The sequence below is a fragment of the Tribolium madens genome, unplaced genomic scaffold, assembly GCF_015345945.1.
Source record: "Tribolium madens isolate multiple individuals breed KSU strain unplaced genomic scaffold, Tmad_KSU_1.1 Scaffold_1;HRSCAF=32;Tcas5.2_LG8, whole genome shotgun sequence".
Classification (NCBI taxonomy): Eukaryota; Metazoa; Arthropoda; class Insecta; order Coleoptera; family Tenebrionidae; genus Tribolium; species Tribolium madens.
Genome location: NW_025400984.1, coordinates 8,834,815 through 8,858,699, shown reverse-complemented (window position 1 = coordinate 8,858,699; position 23,885 = coordinate 8,834,815). Strand labels below are relative to the sequence as shown.

At 32.5% G+C, this 23,885-nt stretch overlaps 4 protein-coding genes and 1 pseudogene across 8 annotated transcripts; 2 read left to right on the top strand and 3 right to left on the bottom strand.

Moving 5' to 3' along the window:
• The first annotated feature begins 80 nt into the window (after positions 1-80).
• On the top strand, positions 81-1,287 carry LOC123003960 (annotated as a pseudogene).
• Positions 1,217-5,322, bottom strand: LOC123003958 (SET domain-containing protein SmydA-8-like). Of its 2 annotated transcripts, XM_044397042.1 has the most exons (5): positions 5,242-5,322; positions 5,014-5,192; positions 4,455-4,969; positions 1,821-2,055; positions 1,217-1,766 (listed from the first exon to the last, which is right to left on the bottom strand). In XM_044397042.1, the coding sequence occupies exons 1-5, from the start codon at positions 5,292-5,294 to the stop codon at positions 1,270-1,272; spliced, it is 1,479 nt and encodes a 492-aa protein (XP_044252977.1). In that variant the 5' UTR covers positions 5,295-5,322; the 3' UTR covers positions 1,217-1,269. The 2 variants fall into 2 exon arrangements, with proteins under 2 accessions (XP_044252977.1, XP_044252978.1); XM_044397043.1 differs by lacking the exon at positions 5,014-5,192 and having other exon boundaries at positions 5,236-5,299.
• Positions 5,323-7,035: 1,713 nt separating this feature from the next.
• LOC123003813 (zinc finger CCHC domain-containing protein 9-like) lies at positions 7,036-8,651 on the bottom strand. Its single transcript, XM_044396822.1, has one exon. It carries the CDS (start codon positions 8,267-8,269, stop codon positions 7,049-7,051), a length of 1,221 nt encoding a protein of 406 aa, XP_044252757.1. The 5' UTR covers positions 8,270-8,651; the 3' UTR covers positions 7,036-7,048.
• On the top strand, positions 8,383-23,698 carry LOC123003811 (inositol-3-phosphate synthase 1-A). 2 transcript variants are annotated; one of them, XM_044396817.1, is made up of 6 exons: positions 8,383-8,503; positions 18,986-19,137; positions 19,284-19,709; positions 22,348-22,845; positions 22,895-23,003; positions 23,052-23,698. In XM_044396817.1, the coding sequence occupies exons 2-6, from the start codon at positions 19,030-19,032 to the stop codon at positions 23,486-23,488; spliced, it is 1,578 nt and encodes a 525-aa protein (XP_044252752.1). In that variant the 5' UTR covers positions 8,383-8,503; positions 18,986-19,029; the 3' UTR covers positions 23,489-23,698. The 2 variants fall into 2 exon arrangements, with proteins under 2 accessions (XP_044252752.1, XP_044252751.1); XM_044396816.1 differs by lacking the exon at positions 8,383-8,503 and having other exon boundaries at positions 18,886-19,137.
• Positions 9,215-22,376, bottom strand: LOC123003812 (zinc finger and BTB domain-containing protein 8A-like). Of its 3 annotated transcripts, none has more exons than XM_044396821.1 (5): positions 22,314-22,376; positions 12,609-12,992; positions 12,451-12,559; positions 10,283-10,350; positions 9,215-10,233 (listed from the first exon to the last, which is right to left on the bottom strand). In XM_044396821.1, exons 2-5 carry the CDS (start codon positions 12,990-12,992, stop codon positions 9,529-9,531), a joined length of 1,266 nt encoding a protein of 421 aa, XP_044252756.1. In that variant the 5' UTR covers positions 22,314-22,376; the 3' UTR covers positions 9,215-9,528. The 3 variants fall into 3 exon arrangements, with proteins under 3 accessions (XP_044252756.1, XP_044252754.1, XP_044252753.1); XM_044396819.1 differs by lacking the exon at positions 22,314-22,376 and adding an exon at positions 13,344-13,434 and having other exon boundaries at positions 9,217-10,233; XM_044396818.1 differs by lacking the exon at positions 22,314-22,376 and adding an exon at positions 15,428-15,494 and having other exon boundaries at positions 9,218-10,233.
• Positions 23,699-23,885: the final 187 nt, after the last annotated feature.

Below are 23,885 nucleotides of genomic sequence, written 5' to 3'. Positions count from 1 at the left end.
TATTTATCCAATACTGCTAAAATTAGCTCTACTAATGATTTTTGAAATACTTGAACAAAAGTACACAGTCGCCTCAAAACATGACTACCAACCCGTTTACTATCGCACAAACCGATCAAAATCGTCATGTCGTGGCAAATCGTCTTATCAAATCCGGTGAAGTAATCCTCACCGAAACTCCCTTTGTTTACGGCCCAAAATCAGGTATTTACATCAACTCTCATTTGAAAAAAACTGAGTGATTTATTCAGGATCACCCGTTTTGTGTCTTGGTTGTTTCGAATGCGTTGAAACATACAAAAACATACTGTACGAAATGCTCATGGCCGGTTTGTGGACCCGAATGCGAAACATTATCTAGTCACAAAGACAACGAAAATTGTGTGAAATTTCAAGACGTGGACGACCCGTAATACGAGGGTATAACACCTCTGAGGATGCTTCTAGCGAAGGAAAAAGATCCGAAACGGTGGCTGGAGGAAATCGAGGGGTTGGAGTCCAAAAATGAGATTCGCAAAATTAATACCAAAATTGTGGACTTTGTCCGAAATGTGTGCAAACTGGAGGTTTGTGACACTTTAATTCACACCATTTGTGGGATTCTCGAAGTCAATGCGATAGATGTGAGGTCATCTTCCGGGTATTTGATTCGTTGTTTGTACCCGAAATTATCACTAATTTCGCACAATTGTGTCACAAATTTGTTTCAAACTGTGACTCCCAACGATTTCAAAATCACACTCCGAGCATCTGTGAATATTCCTGAAAACCACGAATTATTCTATAACTACGTTTACCCACTTTGGCCCACTCTAATCCGACGCGATTTTTTGAAAGAAAACAAATATTTGGATTGTCGGTGTCGAAGATGTAGTGATAAAACCGAGCTTGGGACACATTCATGAACTCCCGGATTTATTACAGGAACATAAAGTGGAGTTGTGTTATCAATTATTGGAGGTTTTGGATGTGGTTGAGCCGGGAGTTTCGAGACTTCGGGGAATCACACTCTATGAGCTGCATGCCCCTTTGATTTCACTCGCGAGGAATGAGTACAAGTCGGGGTTGATCACTCGGGAGGATTTCAGGAGGAAAATGCAAGACGCTGTGGGGCTGCTTGAAAAGTCTGTGGAAATTTTAAAGTGGGAACCGGAGAATTCAATCGAAGGGGAATTGGCGATTGTGGCGAAACAATCGTTGGAGAATTTGGTACAAAATTTTGATTTACTTATACAACCTGCCTGATTTATTGTAACAAAATAATAAAATCTATTTTTTTCTCTTGTTTTTGGTTGGTTTGGTTTGTTTTTCCCCCAGTTGAATGTTGTTGATCGACAGTCGCAACATTTTCAATTCTGACAGAGCGTTTTGTGCTAGTCGTCCTTCGGGACTCTTCACAGGTTCGTAGAGGAGATATTTGATTGAGTTTTTCAAAATAGTTTCAGCTGCTAGTAGCCTTTTGACAAATTCCTCGGTGCCAAATTCCTTATTATTGTAGCACTTTTGTGCCAAATTTGCCACAGCTGAATGCAATTCATACATGGCAATTGCCTGAATGCGGGAAATTCCCGGTTCAATTTTTCGGAAAATCTCCAAAAGTTTATTGCAAAGCTCGATTTTCCGGTTTAAGTTTTTCCCACTTGGAGAGGCTTGTGAGTAGAGACGGACCAAGTTTTGCTCCACTTCCAAAACTAAGTAGTGTTGGTGATGAAACGTGAAACTTAGTTTTTTCAGGAATTTCTCCAAAGCTTCAATGGTGGGTGATTCTGTGAAAAATTGTGGCGTATTAAAGGGGTTAAGGGAGATTATTGCGGTTTTACCAAACTCTTCAATTCGTCTTTGGCATTCTGTGATTGTCATTTTGATAAGAGAATCTTGAAAAATTCGTTGGCAAGAAGAGCACTGCCAGGGTTTTGGACGTAAAAGGCCTTTGTGACATCTGGGGCATTTTAAAGAACTCATTTCAGTATCAAATTCGGTGCAATCGCGGCATCTCAAACATTGGCATTCGAAATGTTTGGCGTTGAGGAGTCGCCGTTTTCGCTCGTCATTGCCCTAAAAAACAAAAAAGTGTGACAATTGATAACCGCCGATTACTAAACGAGTTAAAAATACAGTCCATTCTAATTTCTAGTCCTGAAAATTGGAAAAATTACATATTTTAGACATTTTTACAGGTTTTTATCCAATAACAATGGCTTTTTACATGACAAGGCACTAAAATTGAATTTTTTCTACGCTTTACAGTGGTTTGTTTTTGCAATTTTACGGACACTTTCAATTATTAATGACATAGGAGTCCAGAAAAGTACTGCTTTACAGATTATTTTGGGTTACTTTCAAGACGGTTTTGTTTCGTTCCAGAAAAAAAAATATTACAAAGAATTTAAAAAAAGTAAAGGTATGCATTTTCAAAATTTTCTAAAAATTCAAATTTTTCTTTGAATGTTTTGTAATGTCCGCAATTAAAAGTAAAAACAGAATCTAGTTTTTTATATTAAACTATAAAATCAAGGAAAAAAGCTGAAATCACAACAAAAATATTACTAAATTTAGTTTAATGTTTGAAAACTGGCAATTGTCAATTTTATTAATCGCCAATTAACAAGCGAATTAATTATTCAAAACTGAAAATGTTACATATTTCAGACATTTTCATAGGTTTTAGAAAAAGTACTACTTTGCAGATTATTTTGGGTTACTGTATACAACATGCACACTTTTCGAAATATTTTGTCAACTTTACGCGCGATTTCAATTAATGATATTTAAGTCCGAAAAAGTGGCTACTACTTTATTGTTTTGGGATACTTTATACAACATGTACATTTTTCGGATTATCTTATCAGCTTTACGGACGATTTTAGTTACCTAATGACATATAAGTCCGTATAAAAGAACCACTTTACAGGGATTATCTCTTTTACAGATGGTTTCGTTCACTTTATAATGATTTCAGAAAAAAAATTATTACAAAGAATTAAAAAAAAAAAAATATATGTATTTTGAAAATTTCGTAAAACTTTGAATATTTCTTTAAATTCTTTGTAATGTCTACGACCAAAACAAAAACAAAATCTATTTTTTTTTAACTTGGACTATAGAAGAAAGGAAAAAAAGCTAAAATCACAACAAAAACATTACTAAATTTAGTTTATCGTATTGTAGTTGTCAAATTTATTAATCGCCAATTAACAAACCAGTTAATTACAGTTGACTCTAATATTCAAAATTGAAAAAATACATATTATAGATATTTTCACAGGTTTTTAGCTCTTTGCATAACAAGGCCTTGAAATTGAATTTTTGTACACTTTAGAGTAAATTGTTTTGTCAACCATAGTGACCTATGAGTCAGGAAAAATACTACTTTACGGATTAGTTTAGGTTACTTTTTAGTACTTTTTACACATTCACATTTTACGTACGATCAATTAATGACATGTGTCTGGAAAAGTACTGCTTTACGGATTATTTTGGGTTACTTTACAGACGGTGTTATTCCCTTTAGGAGCGATTTCGAAAAAAAAATATTATAAAGAAGTAAAAGTATGCATTTTGAAAATTTTGCAAAAATTCAAATATTTCTTTGTAATGTTTGCAACCAAAACAAAAACAGAATCTAGTTTTATAGCATTAAGCAAGACCGAGGTAATCTTAAAGAGGAAAGGAAAAAAGCTGAAATTACAACAGAAATATTACTAAATTTAGTTTAATATATGACAATTGTGAAAAAAGTAATAGAAATCTGCAGTAAAAATTTACATTGCAGGAAATCATTTTAAAAAAGTAGGGAAAATAATATGTGAACCGAATAAAAATTGTATTCTTATTTACAAATGTAGGGTGATTATCCTCCCATCACTCTGTATACAGGGTGTTTTCTTGATAATGCGAAAAATTGCAACCATCTATTCTACTTACATCGAAAAATAACACTAATAAAAAAATAAGTAAAGGTAAAGTAATTGCCAGAAAATGAGTACTTTCAATGGCTCACAAAGCCTTTAAAATTGTATAAAAATAACTCAAGGAGTGGATTTTAATTTTTGTCATTAAACTTTATCACCCTGTATATCCGTAACGAAGCTTTATAGGACCATGGTTTATTTGACAAATTAGTGTTATTTTTCGTAGAAAATGTAGTTGCAATTATTTAATTTATTATAATACCGTGCGATCAAAAAAAAAATTAGAGTAGGCATATTGGCTGGGAATCTGGGCTGGAAATTTTCCACACAAACTGGAAGTGAAAATGACCATTCACCGTTTTCGTCTTGTATATCAATAAAAGGAATAAAACACAAAGTTGTCAAAGTTTCCGCTGACATTTGATGTCAAAAATCAGGATTGCGATCTGAAGGACTTTAATTACCGCCTACTCTAATTTTTATTTTATTTTTTTTGATCGCATATGGTCTAAAAAAGTTTGTATGTGCCACATGTGGAAATACCTGCAGAACATCAGTGTAATTAAAATAAATGGGGCTGCCTTCCGGGATATCAACAGCGGCGTGCACATACAAGACAAAGTCGTCATCGACCGCCAAATGCGTATTTGCCACACAATCATGAGCCATAAGAGCTGCCTTTAGATACAACCCTCTCAAGTTTTCACTCTGATTAAACCCCAGCCTATTTCGTTGCGGTTGTCGCACATCAAAAGTATTAATATCAAGAATTCCGCATATTTTCTGCACCACATCGTCTCTCAAGTCATTTTCATCGAGTATTTTCAACTTGAAAAGGACATCCTCGATATTAACGCGATTCCTGCGCCAGATTTGCGACTCTCGCCTGAAATTCAAATGCGCTTCGAGCTGTAGAAAATTTTCAAGTAGATTTTTGTCAAACTGTCGCCACAGGAGGCATCGCAAAGGAGTGACAATTTCCGGATTTGATAAAATATCGTCGTGATTGAGTGGCAGTGTTTTGAGAGCTGTGCATTCCTGTGCGTTGTGAAATTGACCTAAAACCGGAAATCAACGAGTTTTACACCGACAAGAAGCTTACTTTTGCAATTTGGGTTGCATAACACTGCGACTCGGCAATCGGGGCAAAAGAACAGTTTTCTCAATTGGGCGCAACAGTTGAAACAAATTATGGGGCCCCCTACTTGGGGGCACAAAACCGCGGGATTTTCTTTGAAAATCAACTGTCCCTGTTGGATATTTTTGGATGCGATAATAAATCTACAATTTTTTATTGTCTGGGGAAAAAATAGAATTTTTTTACCTTTACCTCCCAAAAATTTCATTTTTAGCCACTCGAAAAAAACTGTTAGGTTCGACCATCTTGACGTTCACAATTGTGTACTAAAAATAATGAAATAGACAGAATAGACTAATTATATTCAAGACCACGTGATTCAGATCTGCGGACTGATTGGGTGATGGTTTAAATGAGACACAACTAAAATTTTATTCGTTTTTTTAGTAACAATTTTAGTGGTAATAATTTAGTAAAAACTTTTGTAAAAATTCTAATTTTCGATGATTTTCTAGAAACGTGACCGTAGTTCTAGCAGAAAATTAATGAAATATAAATATAAGTTAAAATATATTTTTTTAATCGAGTATTAGCCCTAATGTTAGTAAAATTAACATTGTTAATTTATTTTTTTAATTATTGATATACTATAGCCCAGTCAAATTAGACAAAAATAGGGCGATCGGTGGAAAAAGGTCCATTTTTGTAGCAAATTTAATAAGCTTTAATTTTGGATAAAAGGTAAAAACCGATACATATAAGCAAAAAACCAAAAAAAGACACCTTTAACCCCCTCCCCCTCCTCAAGCTTGCCCCCCACCTTTGGGGACTTTTGATATAAGTCTACCCAAGTGTAAAGAAAGCGTTAAAAAAAATCCAACTCTCTAGGATTTTTTCCACCAATTTGTTTAATTTGACTGGGGTAATAGTAAATTCAGTCAAAAATGATGACACTATTTATTTTGTATTTTTTTAGCATTTTGCATGCTAAATATTTACAAAAGAGGTAGAAAAATTGAGAAATAACTTCGTTTTTCTAAATGATATTTCACTCAACAAAGTAAAAAAATCGCTAAAATGGGTGAAAAAGTACATAAGTTTGTCAATTTCTGTTCGTTTTAGTATGTTTTTAGCCAGAACAGGACTATTTTGCAAAATTTCGTTAAAAACTAAAATCTAAAATTTATCAAATTACGCCAAAACTAGTGTTATTTTTGCATATTTACAGTGTTTCAGCGCGTTTTTAAAATACATTCAAATTTTTGCTAAAACTTTCTGAAAAATTACCAAATTAGATTGAAATTGACATCATATTTTAGCGTGTCTCGATCGATTTTGTCTGTTTTTGAACCAGAGACTCATTTATTTTGCAGGATATTGTCAAAACATGCAAAACACAAAAATAAATCTAAATTGATGTTATTTTGTTTGTTTCATTCGATTTAGCTCTTTTTGAGTGAAATTTTGTCAAAAAAAAAATAGGACGAAAAATACAAAATATGGTCGAAAATGGTGTTATTTACAAGATTTGCTTAAACAAACCAAAAAAACATCAAATTAAGTCATTATTTTTGCTTTTATCAAGTGTTTTAGCATGTTTTACAAGTAAAAACGTAAATATGAGGCGACTGTAAGTGATTTGGTGTCAAATTTAAAATTCAATTTGGCAACCTTGACTTTCAAATTCAAATGTCAAACTTTTGTAGGCAATTGTCATGCATTTGCGACGGGCGACTGCTGATTTAGCCAAACAAATTTAGAAGAATTACCACTAATTCAGTGTTGCCAATAGGTTTTTTGCCACTCGGTATTTCGCAAGATTAGCAAAAAAATTATATTTAGAATTAGACTAAATAAAATAGCGTTACCTATTTTTGCATTTTTCGAACGTTTAAGCACGTTTTTGAGCAGATTTGCGAGATTTATTAACGTAAATCTTCGACAGTATTACAAAAATCATATTATTATAATCTGGTGTAAGTAGATGTAAATCTGGTAATTTTTCAGCTTAGCTCTGGTGAATTTAATTGTTTTGGGCTGGCAACAATTGGGTGATGGTTTAAATGAGACACAAATAAAATTTAATTACTTTATTCGGTTTTCTATTTACAATTCGACTGTTTTCGTCGTTTTTACTCATATCATCGGGATTGTCGCTACCGGTGATGGTGTCAATTTGTAAGCTGTCTTGCAGTTGTTGCTGTTGGATTTGGTACTTTGGACAGTCTTTCTTCAAGTGGGTCACGTCCCCACACACCTTGCAGGCGCCGCCCTTCGGGTATAGCCCCCTGGCGTTGTCGGGACACTGTCGCGCGATGTGCCCCTGCTCCCGACAGATGAAACATTGCGCAAACTTGAATTCTTGTCCCCTGACTACTTTACACTCAAAATGCGTGTGTTCAGTTGATCCACATTTGAAACAAATCCCAGTTCCTGACGATTCAGCGATTTGTTTTCCCAACTCTGGACATTCGGATAAATTGTGACCGGATTTCCGGCAATTGAAACACACTTTCTTCTTCTCTCGCGCAAAAGCCTTTTCCGCTTTTCTTCTCTCCAATTTCAAGGCGATTTTAATTTCGCTTCTGGGTAAACCTTTGCTGATCATTTGTTGGCGCAATTGGCGGATTCTCTCCGCGTCCTCTATTTTAATCGGGAAACCGTCAACGTAAGCAATTTCCACTTCTTTTCCATTGATTATCATGCTGTTTTGGGGCTTTTTACGCCTTTCGTGTTTCTCGTTGTCTCTAGGTTTGGCTTTTTTCACACTAGCGACTTGTGGTTGCTTCAGCTTCTTTTTTTCAAGCTGACGTAACCGCTTCTCTTTCTTCTTCTCAATTTTCTTTTGCTCTTCTTCGGTTAATGGCTCTTTTTTTGTCAAAATGTTTGGCTTATTTTTCTTCTTAATTTTTTTTGCAGGTTTAGCTTCATTTGAAGCGCCGTTTTCGGTGGGTTTTTTAGCCTTTTTGTTATTCTCTTCAAGGGGGGAGTCGGATTTACGCTTGATTCCGCTCTTTTCTTCCAGGATTTTAAGGATTTTCTTCTTTTTTGGTTTATCGACGGGGAACTCCGCCCATTTACTATTTTTTATCTCGTCGTTTTCAACTTGTTGCAGAAAAGCCTTGTAATTAGTTTCCCGTTGTTTGTCCGCTTCGTGTCTCTTCTTAGTTTCTTGATTTTTTTCCAATAACTGATTTTTCATCTCACTCCAGGACGTGGCATCCTCGGGAACTCTCTCGTTGGACGCCTTTGAGCCTTTTGCACGGGCAAATCTTGTCATATTTGATATTTATGTTCAATTAATACGAAAAAATAACCTCACGTGGCGAACTTTCAGGTTATGTTTACACCCAAATGTCAGAAAACGGTTTTTTTGGTGTTGCCAACCCATTTTTTTTTGGGACATTCCAGTTGCCAACTCATTTTACTATTCAAAATTCTGCAAAAGCGGGTGCGTCAATTATAATTTGCAAACGTGTAATTTTTGGCAAAACATTCTAGTGCACTAAAACTGGTAAGCGTTTTTTTATTTCACAACTAATTTATGGATTTATGGATGGATTAAAGTTTAAAACTGTATTCGGTTTTTGAGGTTACCGACGCCTTCTTGTTTATTCAGGTGCCAATTACGTCAGATCCATATTTTCATTTCTGGAACTTTAAATGCGCACTTTTTTATTAAAATTTCTTCCCAATTTTTCCAAAAAAGTCATTAATAGAAGATACAGTGGCGCCAACATTACAAAAACAAATTTAAATTATAAATCGAGAATTATTTGACTGCTAAAGTTACGACATACGTCAATTTGTCAAAAGTTTAGTCACAGCACTCTTAAAGCAATAGCATTGAAATAATTTCAAAATTAATAATAAAATAATTTAAATTAATAATAAAAAAGCTAATAAATATTTATAAAGTGACTATGCAGATACATAACTGAATTATATAAAAATTATTTTTATTCAAGAATGGTAAAATTATAAAAAAAAATTAATGTGGCATTTTTTATTGAAACATTATTGTACCAGAAAATGCTTATATATTGATATCTGAAACATTATTCTGTAGTTCACTTTTTTATGTATGTATTTTTTAGATGTTTTTTTTGTTGTTTACTTGTTATATGTTTCGTTATTTAAATGAAAAAATTCTTATAGTGATTCTACGAAAATACAGTGATTCAAAAGTGTCGAGCCAACTCTCAAATTATGATAGAAGACTTTCAGCTAAGTATAAAAATAAATGCAGATTTTTTTCAAGTTTTTCTTTGAGAAAAAACAACTGTCAATTTTTTCTTGTTTTGTTGAATTTGCTAGTTTGTTAAATGTTGGATGTCCTATATTACCACCCAAGGGATGACTCGATACTTGTGAATCATCCTGTATATCCCTTTTAGTCAAATATTTTTTTATTTCTTGCTTTAAGCAATGCCAAGATCACGTCTAAACAGTTTTATTTGTATTTTGTACATAATTAATAACTAGTAGTGTGACAATATGTGAGTAAATGAACTAATCTAGTTTTTGGTCTCGATGGGCTTAATGATTTGCGACGGATATTGTGCATTCTCCAATTTTCGCAATTCGATTTTCTAGGACTTTCAAATTCGTGGGACTAACTCGCGGGGGTTGCTCCTCATCTTTCTGTTTATCTTTTTTATCATTTTCTCCACTAGTCTCCTCTTTTTCGGTTTTAATTTCAACGTATGGCTCAATGATAACTGAGTCCTGCAACGGCATAGTCAAATATTCCAAATCACCGTAGGGCAAATTAGTGATATCGTAGTTTTCCCCATTTGTCGCTGGCCTCACTGGATTCAAACGTGGCCTTCCCCGGCCTCGCTTCACCAGAGGTTTTTCCACAACCGGGTATTTCCTCGGCCTGCCTCGTGGCCGTTTTGGCGGATTCGGGGGCGAAGACTCGTCATCGGCCTCGCTTCGCACATGCGAAATAACAAATGGTAGTGGAGAAGACGGAGACGACGCCAACTCCATGTTATAATCAGCTTCGTACTCCTCGTGTGTTTTCCGAATGTGGTGTTTGAGTTTGTCATGTCTTGAGAAAGCTTTATCGCATTGGTCACAAGCGAAGGGCCTTTCGCCAGTATGGACAAGTTGGTGGCGAGTTAGATGCGAGGAACGCTTGAAACTGCTAGGGCAAAGGTCACATTTGAATTTGCGTTGTTTCTTCGCCCAAGCGCTCAATTTTGGGGCTTCCTCTGGCGGTTTTTGTGTGGGAGGTTCCTAGCGAAAAGTTTGATTATTTTAGTGAGGAGACACGACTAGAGGATACCTCGCATTCTGGGGTCGCGTCCGGGGGTGTGCATGGGATTGAATCATCGGAAATGTTTGGTATTTCGACTGAAAAATACCAAAAATTATCAAAACTACGGATACCTAAAGACTAGGATACGAAACGATGTAAAACAAAACGTCCCCGTTCTCAAAGCAAAACTTTTATTGGTCGATTTTGCTTAGTTTTAAAATTAAGACGTTTTTTTGACGAAAACATGCGCTATTTAAAAATTTATTACACAAAAACTAAGACATCTAGAAATACTTCTTTTACTACCTCAAAGAAGAAGGTACAAGCTTTAATGTTGTAACATTTTTTTAGTGTTTTGCATTTGCAAAGATAAAAAATGAAGGCGTTTGTTAAAAGTTTAATAATTTACAAATTTTTAATGGAACACCCTATTTATTATTTTTGCATTTAAAAGATTATTAAATGGTCTTTCTAAAATTATTACTTTTAGGTGTTTATAATCAATAACTAAAAAGATATTTAACATTAAACATTAAAAAAAAAATTACTATTTTTTCAGTAGCCAAAAAGTGCACAGTTGCACAAGAGATGAAAGAAATATGATTTAATAATCACATTTGTGTTAAATTGAATCCATTATTATTATTGTTACAATAAAATAATTCGAATTTCAGTATATATAAAAATAGGGTGTTCCATTTTAATTTTGAAAGTTATTTAAGTTTTAAGTTATTTATGCAAAACACTAAAAAATTGCTTCAGCTTTAAATTCTTTGCAGAAGAAAGAAAAAATTTGTTCTAGCTGTCTTAGTTTTTGTGTAGTAAATTTTTAAAAAGTGGATGTTTTCGTCAAAAAAAAACGTCTTATTTCTAAAACTAAGCAAAATCGACTAATAAAAGTTTAGCGTAAAAACATTGTTTTAAAAGCCTACATCCAAAAATGCAAAGAAACATACGGTGTTTCATTTAAAAAAACATCGTAACCTATTTTTGGGACATGGTGTATGGTTAAAAATAATTTTAGGTGAAGCACTAGATTAGTATCTACCAATGTCCTATACTTTTTTTTAAATTTTACCATTTAAACGTCACTAATGGACTTTTTCAACTCGCTGGGACACCCTAGGTAAAAATTTTAAAAAATTTCAAACATTTACCAATTTAGTCTCTATTTTTGAAAATGCTGCGAATACGGTTAAAGGTACAAGAAAAATATAAAAAAAAAGTTGTATAATATATTTGGAAATGCTTTATTTTTTATTTTCTTGATCTATTCAATTTTTTTCTATCAATTTTGGACGCAGAAACTCACTAATTTTTTGAGATTTGAAACTAAGTAAAATCAAGTTGATTATTTCAAAACTTTGCTTAGAGATAGTTATTTTTTTCAGGTTTATATTTTGTCAAAAGAAAGCAGAAAATTGCAAATTTTGATTAAAATTGTGTTATTTCTTCAAAAAATTTTGACGTTTTTTTACGCAGAAACTCACAATTTTTTTAAGAATTTTAATTTAGGTTGTAAAGAAGTTCAAAGACCTCAAGTGACGAATACGTGTCATTTTTACTGGTGGTCAAGAGACAAAAAATTAATTTAAACCTAAACGGTTGAAAATAGAGATATGGTCTCGTAGACTTTTTTTTTTTTGTAGGAAATTTAATTCTCTACAACTTTTTTTGTATCTTCAACCGTATTCGCAGCGTTCTCAAAAATATCGAAAACAATATTAAAAATAAATTATAAACAATTATCACTGCGTTCCGCCCAATATTTTTGAGAACGCTGCGAATATGGTTAAAGATACAAAATTGTAGAGAATAAAATTTGCTACAAAAAAGTCCGTGAGGACATATTTCTATCTTCAACAGTTTAGGTTTAAATTACTTTAAAGTGCTACTCTGGCACTGAATCACCAGTAAAAGATAGGGTTATGGTCTTGCGGACTTTTTACTAGAAAATTTTATTCCCTACAACTTTCTTTCTTACATTTTTCTTGTATCTTCAACCATATTCGCAGCATTTTGAAAAACATGAAATGGAGCACAGATTTTTTTCTCATATTTCTCGTGAAAAATTTAATCGTTTGTTTTTCACAGCTTATTAAGAATGTGAAGCTCAACATTATTGCATTTTTTTACTACTTTTGGGTCCAAAAAATCGAGCAATTTTTTATCTCGTTTCGTCTCATAGTATGTACCTTTCTTGGGGGGAGTTGGGGGGTTTTCAATTTTTGGCTCAGGGTCCTTATAGTCGACTGCGACTCGTTTCAACCCCCTGTATCGAGTATCCCGTCCGTGGCTCCCATTCTACGAAAATTAATTTCAAATCAAAATTAAAAAATTCTAGTTCACCCACCATGTAGTCGGAATATTTGTCGTTTTCTTCTCTTAGCACTCCCGATATTCCAGACAATTGAAACTCTCCTGCTAGTTCATATAACGGATTTAACGCTTCAGGAAGAACATCGACGTTGCCTTTGTAAATTAATTCAATGAGATCGTGAAGGTTCTGATAGGAGATGCCGTGCATTATGAGTATTGGATGATCTCGGTTATTTTCCGTGAAAATTCGGTGGAAATATGGACTACTAGTTGCGAGAATGAGTTTGTGGGCTTTGATTGTGCCGTCTTTACAGCACAATGTGACGTCGGTGAGGTGTTCGTCGTTGTACAATTTTTTAAACATTTTACTGATATTTTCCAAGTGTTTGTTGGGGGCAAACTGAACACTCGACTTCATCTGGAACGAAGAAAATTGTATCAAAAGTCGTGAAAAGAAAAATCGTTTGAGACTGAATAAAAACTGCAAGGAGAAAGAGGTAGAAATGAATGTGTTTTTGCCCTTCAGTTTTTTGAAAAAAATTCAACCTGAACAGTTTTTTTTACAAGTCATGTATGCCTTCCCCCAGATCAAGAAAAAGTCAAAAAAAGGACAATGTTTGAAAAAAATACATTACTACGTGTAAGCTGAACTTAACAGGAAAACTTAAAAAATACAGCGTTTATGTCCTTTGCAGCATTCAAGCCTCAATTGAACTTATTTTTTTGGTTATGAATCTTTTTGATTTACTAAAGTGGATCATAAACTTACAGTAAAAGCAATTCGCAAATTTTCAGCACCACCACAATAAAAGCAATATATTTTTTTAATTTTTCAGTTTTTCATGTGTCAGACGTATTTGTCAATCATTTTCATTATTGAAAAAAAAACGGGAGCACATTTGTTTTTTCAAGACATTTTCTGAATCAGCCCTTTGTAGGGGAAAACCCCTACACATAATACTAGATTTTTTACTGTTATCTGAGTGGGAAAATTAGTACCAAAAAAATTTAGTATCAATCAATGGTGGCCCGTCAGGGGAGGCAGTGAAAATACAAGTTAAAAAATAAAAATGATTTCTAAAAATGTAAATTAACTGTTTCTGAATCGTAAACTACAAATTTTGACCTTGATAATTTTTATTTTCTTAAATAAATCGCTGCGCCTGTAGTAGGCAGTGCGCAGGTCACTACGGAGGCTTGCCTACAAAGAGTTGAGATTTTTATAAGGGCTAGTATGTAATTCGGAATGTTTTTAGACCAGAAAATAATCTTTGGAATTGGAATTAATTATTTTCAATGATCCATGATTGCAAAATGCACAATATAGTGTAGGTTTTTTTAAATGTGAGTCAGATGAAAGTGAAATACTAAAAAAAATATTTTCTTGCTGATTTGTTTTTACATACTTATATTCAAGTCGTGGTGATGAAACATGGTCTAAAACTGGGTATGAATTTAAAAAAAATACCAAGGGCAATAGAAGGAACATTTAAGTAGCAAATGTGAATTACATCTCCTGGATAAACAAAATATAGCCACAAAAAAATAGAAAAACTAAAGATTAATTGATATTTATATTTCTCTTTGCTGTCAAGAGTTAGTTTTTCGTGGTCATGACGAAAACAGAGAATCATTTTTTAGTCGTCAAGTATATCAGGTGAATAAAAAGAATGGAACCAAACGTTTTTTGTTTAAACTATTAATTTTTTGGAAAACTAATTGATGAATGATAAGTACTATAAAAACGTGATGTTTTATCAAAAATAAAATTTTTCAAAATTCTTTTGTTTTTGAGTTCTACAAATTTTTTTAAAATGGCAACCCACTTTAAAACCATTTTTCTATTTTATATTAAAAAAAAAAAAATACAAAAATTGCAATTTTGACTAAAAAATCGCATAACTCAAAAACAAAGAAATTTCTTTTTCAAAATATGATCACACTTTTTATATTACCTTAATTTTTTTGGACGGAAATGAAAAAATCGCTTGGTTTCATACTTTATATTCACCCTGTATGTGGCATATGTAAATATAAGTATATTTCTATTTTATACAAAAAAGTCTGTTTTTTCTTCAGAAACCACCATGAAAACTTAAGAATTCGGCGAAATTTCGAGTTAATCTTGAAAATTATTTCAATTTAAATACGTATTAACATTTATAAAAGCAATGTTTTTATGATTTAAAGTTGATTTTACAAATTAAATAAGTTCACCAACGATAGATAAAACAACGCGCATATAGGGTTATTTTTTTTGATTATTTTCTGCATTTTTTTAACAGAATATTCTTTGAAGATAAAAAAACGTCTTTGGTCTGTGGGAAACTTAAATACGTTTATTTCTTTTTCGTTTATCTAATCGTAAAATACTGGAAAAACAATGATTAAGAAATGATTGGAAGACGGCCCTGTAAGAGGCCGGCCCTGGTCGTGTAATCGACGTGGGAGCTTAGACCCGGACAGAGGAATTTGGACTTTATCGACGCGTCCTTGAAGTGCATTGAGTGCAGTTTTTGAGCATTTTCAACGCCTCAGCTGTAGTGATAACGCTTGTGTTTTAACATAACAACATGAAAAAACATAGACTTAACAAAACACCCAAACAAACAAAATAGTCATCCTTATGTTTATGTCTTTTTTCTCCCCGGTTATTCAATGAATCGTGGCAAAATCATTATCGGAAAATCACTAAGTTATTATTATAAAATAATTATTCATAAGTAATACGAAAAAACCCAATTAACGCTTTGCATTTAATTGTAAAATGAGCAATAAATAATCTGTATGACTATCTCAAATCGTTGATCAAAATTTAAATTTAAACAAAAATAATTTGTTTTTAATTTTTACCTTGAGATAAGTCGCTGGATGCAATTTTCCGAAGATGAATTTTAGTAACGTGTTACCCACACAGCTTTTAACTTGTGACTGCGCCCTTTCTACAAAAGGGGGGCAGAGTATTGATTTATGCCCGCTGTCCCCCTCTTTCAGAAAACCCTTGCGAATTCATTATTTATTCTGGACGGAATATAGGTGCCCGCCCTCGGCCTATTTATTTTATTATTTTTTGTTTTGTAAAATTTATTATTTTCACTTATCAGATAAAAATTATGCATCGGCTTTCAGGGGATATTTATTCATAATTTAGGTTGAAATTGTTTGTAGTTTACCAGATTTTTATGCAACCTGATAATTCTGTGTGAACAAGCAACAAACTTTAATTTTTACATTTACCATAAAAAAAATTCAAAATATTTATTATGCAAGACTATAAAGAAATTGTTTATATACGAGTGAAAAAGTTAAGTTCATGAGTGAGTGGACTTATTTCACGAGTAGATAAACAATCTTTATCATCGTGTATATTACAACATTTTTTTCTGTAGCAGGACTTAAAATTTAAGAGAAAAAATAAAATTTCAAAAAAAAATTACAATTTTTGGCATTTTTCATACGAAACGTCAGATTATTTTTAACAAATTTAAAGCAAGTTTAAGCCTTGTTGAGTCTTATTCGAAGAATAAAATGGTGTATTCAACTCGTTTGAGTTTTATTCCACCTCGTGGATGATGAAATTTGTGAATTTAAATGAATAAAATAAGTTAACAACTGATTACAGTAGATAAAGTAGTCTTTTATCGTCTAGTGAAATAAAGTAATTTTTATATACTGTGTATATTTTATCAACTAATTTCAATAGATAAAGTAGTCTTTTATCGTTTAGTGAAATAAAATAATTTTTATATGCTGTTTATATTCAAGAAATTCTGGTAGCTGAGTACAAAATAAAACGAAATATTACACACGACGATAAAGATTGTTTATCTACTCGTGAAAGAGTCCACTCGTGACTTCGTCACTCGTAAAAATAACCTTTTCACTCGTAGATAAACAATTTCTTTATCGCCTTGTATAATAAATAACTATTTTTTACGTTTTGCTTTTCATTTGTTAGTTCCTATTATTTTTAATTTATAAATTACACACTAAATTGTCAATTATTAAACATGTTTTAAGACTTAGTAGTATGAGTTTTGGCGCTGTGAAATTTATTCAAAGCTTTTAAATCGTTGAAAAAAATTTTTTCTCGGGCTGTTGGTGTTTTCAAACTTTCCAAAACAAGGACCCAACTGGATTTGACTTTGTTTTTTCGAGTTTTCGGTGGCTTAAAGCTTCGATTTTCGGTATTATTGGGCGAAAATGCGTCGATAATTTCGAAAATAGCTTTATGCAACCTGATAATTTTGTGTGAACAAGCAACAAACCTTATTTTTTAAACTACCATAAAAAATTAAAAAAAAACAGGTTTTGCTTTTTATTTGTTACTTTCTGTTATTTTTAATTTAGAAATTACATACCGAATTGCTAATTATTACACATTTTTTAAGTATGAATTTTGACGCTGTGAATTTTATTCACAGCTTTTAAAACGTTGAAAGAAATTTTTCCGGAGCTGTTTGTGTTTTCAAGCTTCCCAAAACGAGGACTTTGACTTTGTTTTTTCTAGTTTTCGGTAGCTTAAAGCTTCGATTTTTGATATTATTGAGCGAAAATGCGTTGATAATTTCGAAAATAGCTTTATGCAACCTCATAATTTTGTGTGAACAAGCAACAAACCTTAATTTTTAAACTACCATAAAAATTGAAACAGATTTTTTTCACGTTTTGCTTTTTATTTGTTACTCTCTGTTATCTTTAATTTAGAAATTACATTTTTTAAGTGTGAATTTTGATCCTGTGAATTTTATTCACAGCTTTTAAATCTTTGAAAGAATTTTTTTTTGGAGCTGTTCGTGTTTTCAAGCTCCCCAAAACGAGAGCTTTGACTTTGTTTTTTCTAGTTTTCTAGACTTAAAGCTTCGATGATTTTCGGTATTATTGGGCGAAAATGCGTCGATAATTTCGAAAATAGCTTTATGCAACCTGATAATTTTGTGTGAACAAGCAACAAACCTTAATTTTTAAACTACCATAAAAATTTAAACAAGTTTTTTTCACGTTTAACTTTTTATTTGTTACTTTCTGTTATTTTTAATTTAGAAATTACATACCGATTTGCTAATTATTACACAATTTTTAAGTAAGAATTTTGACACTGTGAATTTTATTCACAGTTTTTATTTAAATCGTTGAATTTTTTTTTTCTGGAGCTGTTTGGGTTTTAAAACTTCCCAAAACGAGGACTTTGACTTTGTTGTTTCTAGTTTCCGTTGGCTTAAAGCTTCAATTTTCGGTATTATTGGGCGAAAATGCGTCGATAATTTCGAAAATAGCTTTATACAACCTTATAATTTTGTGTGAACAAGCAACAAACCTTAATTTTTAAACTACCATAAAAATTTAAACAGGTTTTTTTCACGTTTTGCTTTTTATTTGTTACTTTCTGTTATTTTTAATTTAGAAATTACATTTTTTTAGTATGAATTTTGACGCTGGGAATTTTATTCATAGCTTTTAAATCTTTGAAAGAAATTTTTTTTTGAGCTGTTTGTCTTTTCAAACTCCCCAAAACGAGGACTTTGACTTTGTTTTTTCTAGTTTTCAGTAGCTTAAAGCTTCTATTTTCGATTTTATTGAGCGAAAATGCGTCGATAATTTCGAAAAAAGCTTTATGCAACCTTATAATTTTGTGTGAATAAGCAACAAACCTTAATTTTTAAACTACCATAAAAATTTTAACAGGTATTTTTCACGTTTTGCTTTTTATTTGTTACTTTCTGTTATTTTTAATTTAGAAATTACATTTTTTAAGTATAAATTTTGAAGTTGTGAATTTTATTCACACGTTTTAAATCTTTGAAAGAATTTTTTTCTGGGGCTGTTTGTGTTTTCAAACTCCCCAATACAAGGACTTTGACTTTGTTTTTTTTAGTTTTCGGTAAGTTAAAGCTTCGATTTTTGATATTATTGAGCGAAAATGCGTTGATAATTTCGAAGTGGCTATAATTTTGTGTGAACAAGCAACAAACCTTAATTTTTAAACTACCATAAAAAATTAAAAAAAAAACAGGTTTTTTTCACGTTTTGCTTTTTATTTGTTACTTTCTGTTATTTTTAATTTAGAAATTACATTTTTTAAGTATGAATTTTGACCATGGGAATTTTATTCACAGCTTTTAAATCTTTGAAAGAATTTTTTTTTTGGAGCTGTTTGTGTTTTCAAACTCCCCAAAACGAGAAATTTGATATTGTTTTTTCTAGTTTTCTAAGCTTAAAGCTTCGATTATCGATATTATTGAGCGAAAATGCGTCGATAATTTCAAAAATAGCTGCGCCGCCGTTCCCGAGTTATCCGCGAAGTGCGATGTAATATCAAGCTTCGCGTTTCAAGTTCAGTAGACGTTCAAACAACGTTGTTTCCGTTTGTGGAAGTTGTGGCGCTCCAAAAGTGCTCGTTTTCTGTTCCAGTTCAAATTTTCGTTCGCTAAGAAAGTCAAACAAGTGGAAAAAAAATGGAAATTGTCGTCAACAGCCCCAAGGTGAAATACTCCGACAATTACATCGAAGCGAATTACGACTATTTATACACCAAAGCCGAGAAAAAGGGGAACAAAATCGAGGTAAGACCCCAGAGTGTGTGATAAGAAAATTTCAGCGGTGGAATTTTCCGCGAGCGCCGGCCGGAAAATCAATACTCCCAACAGCTGATTCTAGAATATCCAGTTTTCCACATGTTGGGCAAAGTAACAAAACACGTGGTTTCTAGGTCACCCCCCTTACCGAACATCTGGTGATCCGGACCCAGAGCAAGGTGCCCCGTGTGGGGGTGATGCTGGTTGGTTGGGGTGGCAATAACGGGAGTACTTTCACGGCGGCCGTTTTGGCCAACAAGGAGGGGCTGTCTTGGCAGACCAAAAAGGGGGTCCAGAAAGCCAACTGGTATGGGTCTATTACCCAAGCTAGTACGGTTACATTGGGCGATGTTCATGTACCATTGGGTAAATTGCTACCAACGGTGCATCCCGATGATTTGGTGATTGATGGGTGGGATATCAGTTCGGCCAATTTGGCCGAATCGATGGAAAGGGCACAAGTTTTAGAACCGGGACTTCAACAACAGCTCAAGGCCCAAATGGCGGCTTTGAAGCCAAGACCCTCCATCTACGATAAGGATTTCATTGCAGCAAATCAGGTTTGTGACCAAAAAATACGTTTGTGCTTTAAAATTTTAAAAAAACACTGCAAATTTCAGAAATCGGTGTTTTTTTTTTCAAAAAAAAATTAAGTTTCTTGTTTATTTAATCATTGAAAAAATTAAGAGACGTTTGTAATTGGTCTAAAGTAAAAAAAATACATAAGTACCTAATTATATTACATTAAATTAATATTTTAGGAACTCATTTAAATGAGTCTTTTTCGGACTTAATAAAAAAAATAGTTATTTTCGGTACAATAAGTACTTAAAATGCTGTTTTTGCAGACGAAAAAATTAAAAGCGGAAGAAATATTTGCTGTGGTCACATTAATCACATTAATTAAGCGGTTTCAACGTGTTTTTAGTAGCGTTAACAAAAAAATATTGTTTGTAACACGTAGCTAAAAAGTTTCTACAGACTCATCTGCTATTCTAGACTCGGCTTTACCTCGTACGGAAACGACAATATGATTTCTTCGCAAAAACTGTGTTTCATCTTGTATCAAAAATAACTATTTGTTCATAAAAAATTATTCTACCAAAACATGTCATTACGTGATTTTTTACATCAAATAATCAACATGGGTTACAAAATATACAGGTGCGCCAGAATTCGCGCCCCAGAGAACATGGTATTAACATGGAAAAAATTCTATCTATAAAAATATCGAAGTTATAAGAGTTTAAAAATGTATCCTAAATTGTCACTCTGTGTAATGTTATTTGTGGCTTTTATTGGAAAAATGTTTGTATCTTTACTAAATAATTATAAAAAAAAAAACATATATACAAGATCATTAAATAGACATAAAAAAATGTCAAATGTCAAAATTTTTCGACAGATAGAATTTTTAATTTTTTCCATGTTCTTGGTATCTTACTTTACATGGTATTCTTATCTGGGATGCGAGTTCTGACACACCCTGTATAAAAAATATAAAATGCATTTTTATATATTTTTTTCGGGGATTTTAACCTAATTTATGGTTTACTAAGTTGTAAATTTTTTGATCAAAAGGTTCAATAATTGAAGAAAATTTACGACTGAACGTAATTTTCAACAGCTTTTTTAATAACCCTCAAAATTTCAATTTTATGACAGATGCCATAAATTTTAAAAACTAGCGCCCTGAATGGAACTTTTTTGTGAAATAATGTGAAAATAAGTGCTTCAATATCAAAATGCTAATTAAAAATAAACGACATGTTCTTAGAAAAATTTATTAGCTATTCTGCATTATACCGGATGACTATAAATGATTGTGATTTTTTACCTCAAGTTGGTGTCAAAATTAAAATTTTAATTTGGCAACCTTGACTTTCAAATTCAATTATAGGCAATTGTCATTCATGTGCGACGGCCGACTGCTAATTTAGCAGCCGTCACCTGAAAGTCTGATATAACAAATTAGAAAGATTATCGTTAACTCAGTATTGCCAATAGACTTTTTTTTACAAACATTAATACATAGTCACCCGGTAGTTTAGATAAACTTAAAATTAGTTTTAGATAAAACTAATTTTTCAAGAAAACAAACTAGTATTTTTGTTTTATTTTCCAATATTTTATTGAAAACAAAAATTACTTGAAATCTAATAACAAATTAAAAGGATTACTAATTTGTAATTCAATGTTGCCAATCGATTTTTTGTCACTTTTGCGACCTTCGTGATAAGAGTTTAAAAACAATATTTGCTATTTTGAGGTAAATTTTTGTCGGTGGAAACATTAAAAAACATTAAAGCTGTGTTTTTAAAAGCCTTATAATTATTTTTAGTTTTTTTTATTTACATTAATACTACATTGTTCCCTGGTTAACATTATCAAATACGTTTTCAATAAATAATAACTGAACAATTATTTATTTGCGTTTTTTAAAATTTTTGGTAGAATTAATTATTGGGATGTCTTTAATTTTATTAATGTTGTTTTCATGAAATAAAGATTTTATAAAAAATTTGATCACCCACTTCAGTATGACACATTTCGTCGACTTTGTACGTTTTTTGAGTAAATAGACGAGGCTATCTTTATTTTTACATAGTTGATAAATAAATATTGCGTAATATTTTTTTATGGTCGGCAATTTTTTGAGAGACTGCTTATGTATTTATTGCTTTTTTATAATTAAAAAATTAGGTAAAATTTATGTCCTATTTTTGGCCAAAAATGTTAAAAATCACCCGTCAGAATTAAATAAATAAATAATGAAATTTTGAATGCTTTATATTACAATTTATAAGTATGCATATTAACAAATATTTAAATAGTGAACTTGACCTTTATTCCTGGTTGGCATAGAACACAGTATCTATTCATTGTATCATAGTCCAAAAAATATATTATTCAATATGGGCGCTGTATATAAATAAATGTTGAACGTTTTAAAAAGAAATAATTGCTATTTGTGAAATAATTAATTTATTGTATCATCGATCTCTGCTCGTTTATTGACATTTAAATATTTGAAACTTAATTGTTTTCTATTGATTTTCTAAAATGAGACTCATTAGCTTCGTTTATTAACATTATTTCATAATTTCATGCACAAAATTCAATTTTTTAAATATTAATTTACAAAAAAATATTTTGTTATTTACTTGCTTGTCAATCGGCGCTTGATGTAATTTTCAGGCGTCTCGCGCCGACAACATCATCAAAGGAACTAAACTCGAACAGGTGCAGAAAATCTGCCAAGACATCGAGAATTTCAAGAAAAAAACAAACGTTGATAAGGTCATAATTTTATGGACGGCAAACACTGAACGTTTCACTGAAGTTTTAGAAGGCATTAACGACACTTATGCTAATCTAAAACTGGCAATTTCCTCAAACCATCCAGAAATCGCCCCATCGACTCTCTTCGCTTACGCTGCGATTTCTATGCACTGCATTTACATCAACGGCTCCCCACAGAACACTTTCGTACCAGGAATCATCGAAATGGCGGAAAAAAACAACGTTTTTATCTCGGGAGACGATTTCAAGTCGGGACAGACGAAAATCAAGAGTGTTTTGGTCGATTTTCTGGTCAGTGCTGGGATTAAACCCACGAGTATTGTAAGTTATAATCATTTAGGGAACAATGATGGGAAGAATCTGTCGGCACCGAAACAATTTCGTTCTAAGGAGGTAATCCCTGACTTGGTTTAGTTATTTTTTTCACATTTTTGGTCCACAGATCTCGAAAAGTAACGTCGTTGACGATATGGTCAATTCCAATGACATTCTATACAAACCGGGGGAAAAACCGGATCACGTGGTTGTCATAAAATATGTTCCTTATGTCGGTAAGTGACTTTTGTGATTTGTGATTTCGCATTAATTATTATTTTTAGGCGACTCGAAGCGTGCTATGGACGAGTACACTTCCGAGATAATGATGGGTGGGACCAATACCATCGTGGTCCATAACACTTGCGAGGATTCGCTTTTGGCCACCCCTATTATCCTAGATCTGATCATTTTAGCCGAGCTGTGCTCGAGGATCCATCTCAAGAGACAAGGCGAAGGTGACCGAGAGTACGTGGGGTTCCATTGTGTTTTGTCGCTTTTGAGTTACCTCTGCAAGGCCCCTTTGGTGCCCCACAACACTCCCGTCGTCAATGCTCTTTTCAGACAAAGAGCTTGTATTGAGAACGTGATGAAAGCTTGTTTGGGCTTGCCACCGGATTCGAACATGTTGCTTGAGCACAAAGTGCCATTCTTAATGAAAGATGAAGCGAGCAATGAGCCCTATAAAAAAAAGATTAAAATTCAGAATGGGGGACATTAAATTTTGTTTCGTTTGTTGTCCTTTTTCCTTCAGTTTAATTTGAACATATCCTGTCCTGGCTGGTTGAAATGTTGATGTTTATTGATGTTTTCCTCGATGTGGTGGTTCAAATCATTCTGAGCGTGGGGACGGAACATAATTTTGTTCATTGTGATAATGAAAGTATTTTACTTTTGTACCTTTCACAGTAATAAAGTTTATTGCTTGAAATCGCATTTTTGTCTTAGGTTTTGTAAGTAGAACAGGTGATGGAAATAAAAACTACTCAAATAAGTAAGAAAAATTTATTTAGCTAAGTGATTTTTCGTTTGTTTCGTACATCTTCAGGGGCATACTCGTATTTGCGCCTGTGCATTTACAATATAGGCAACACAAAATACATCAAAAAAATCTAATT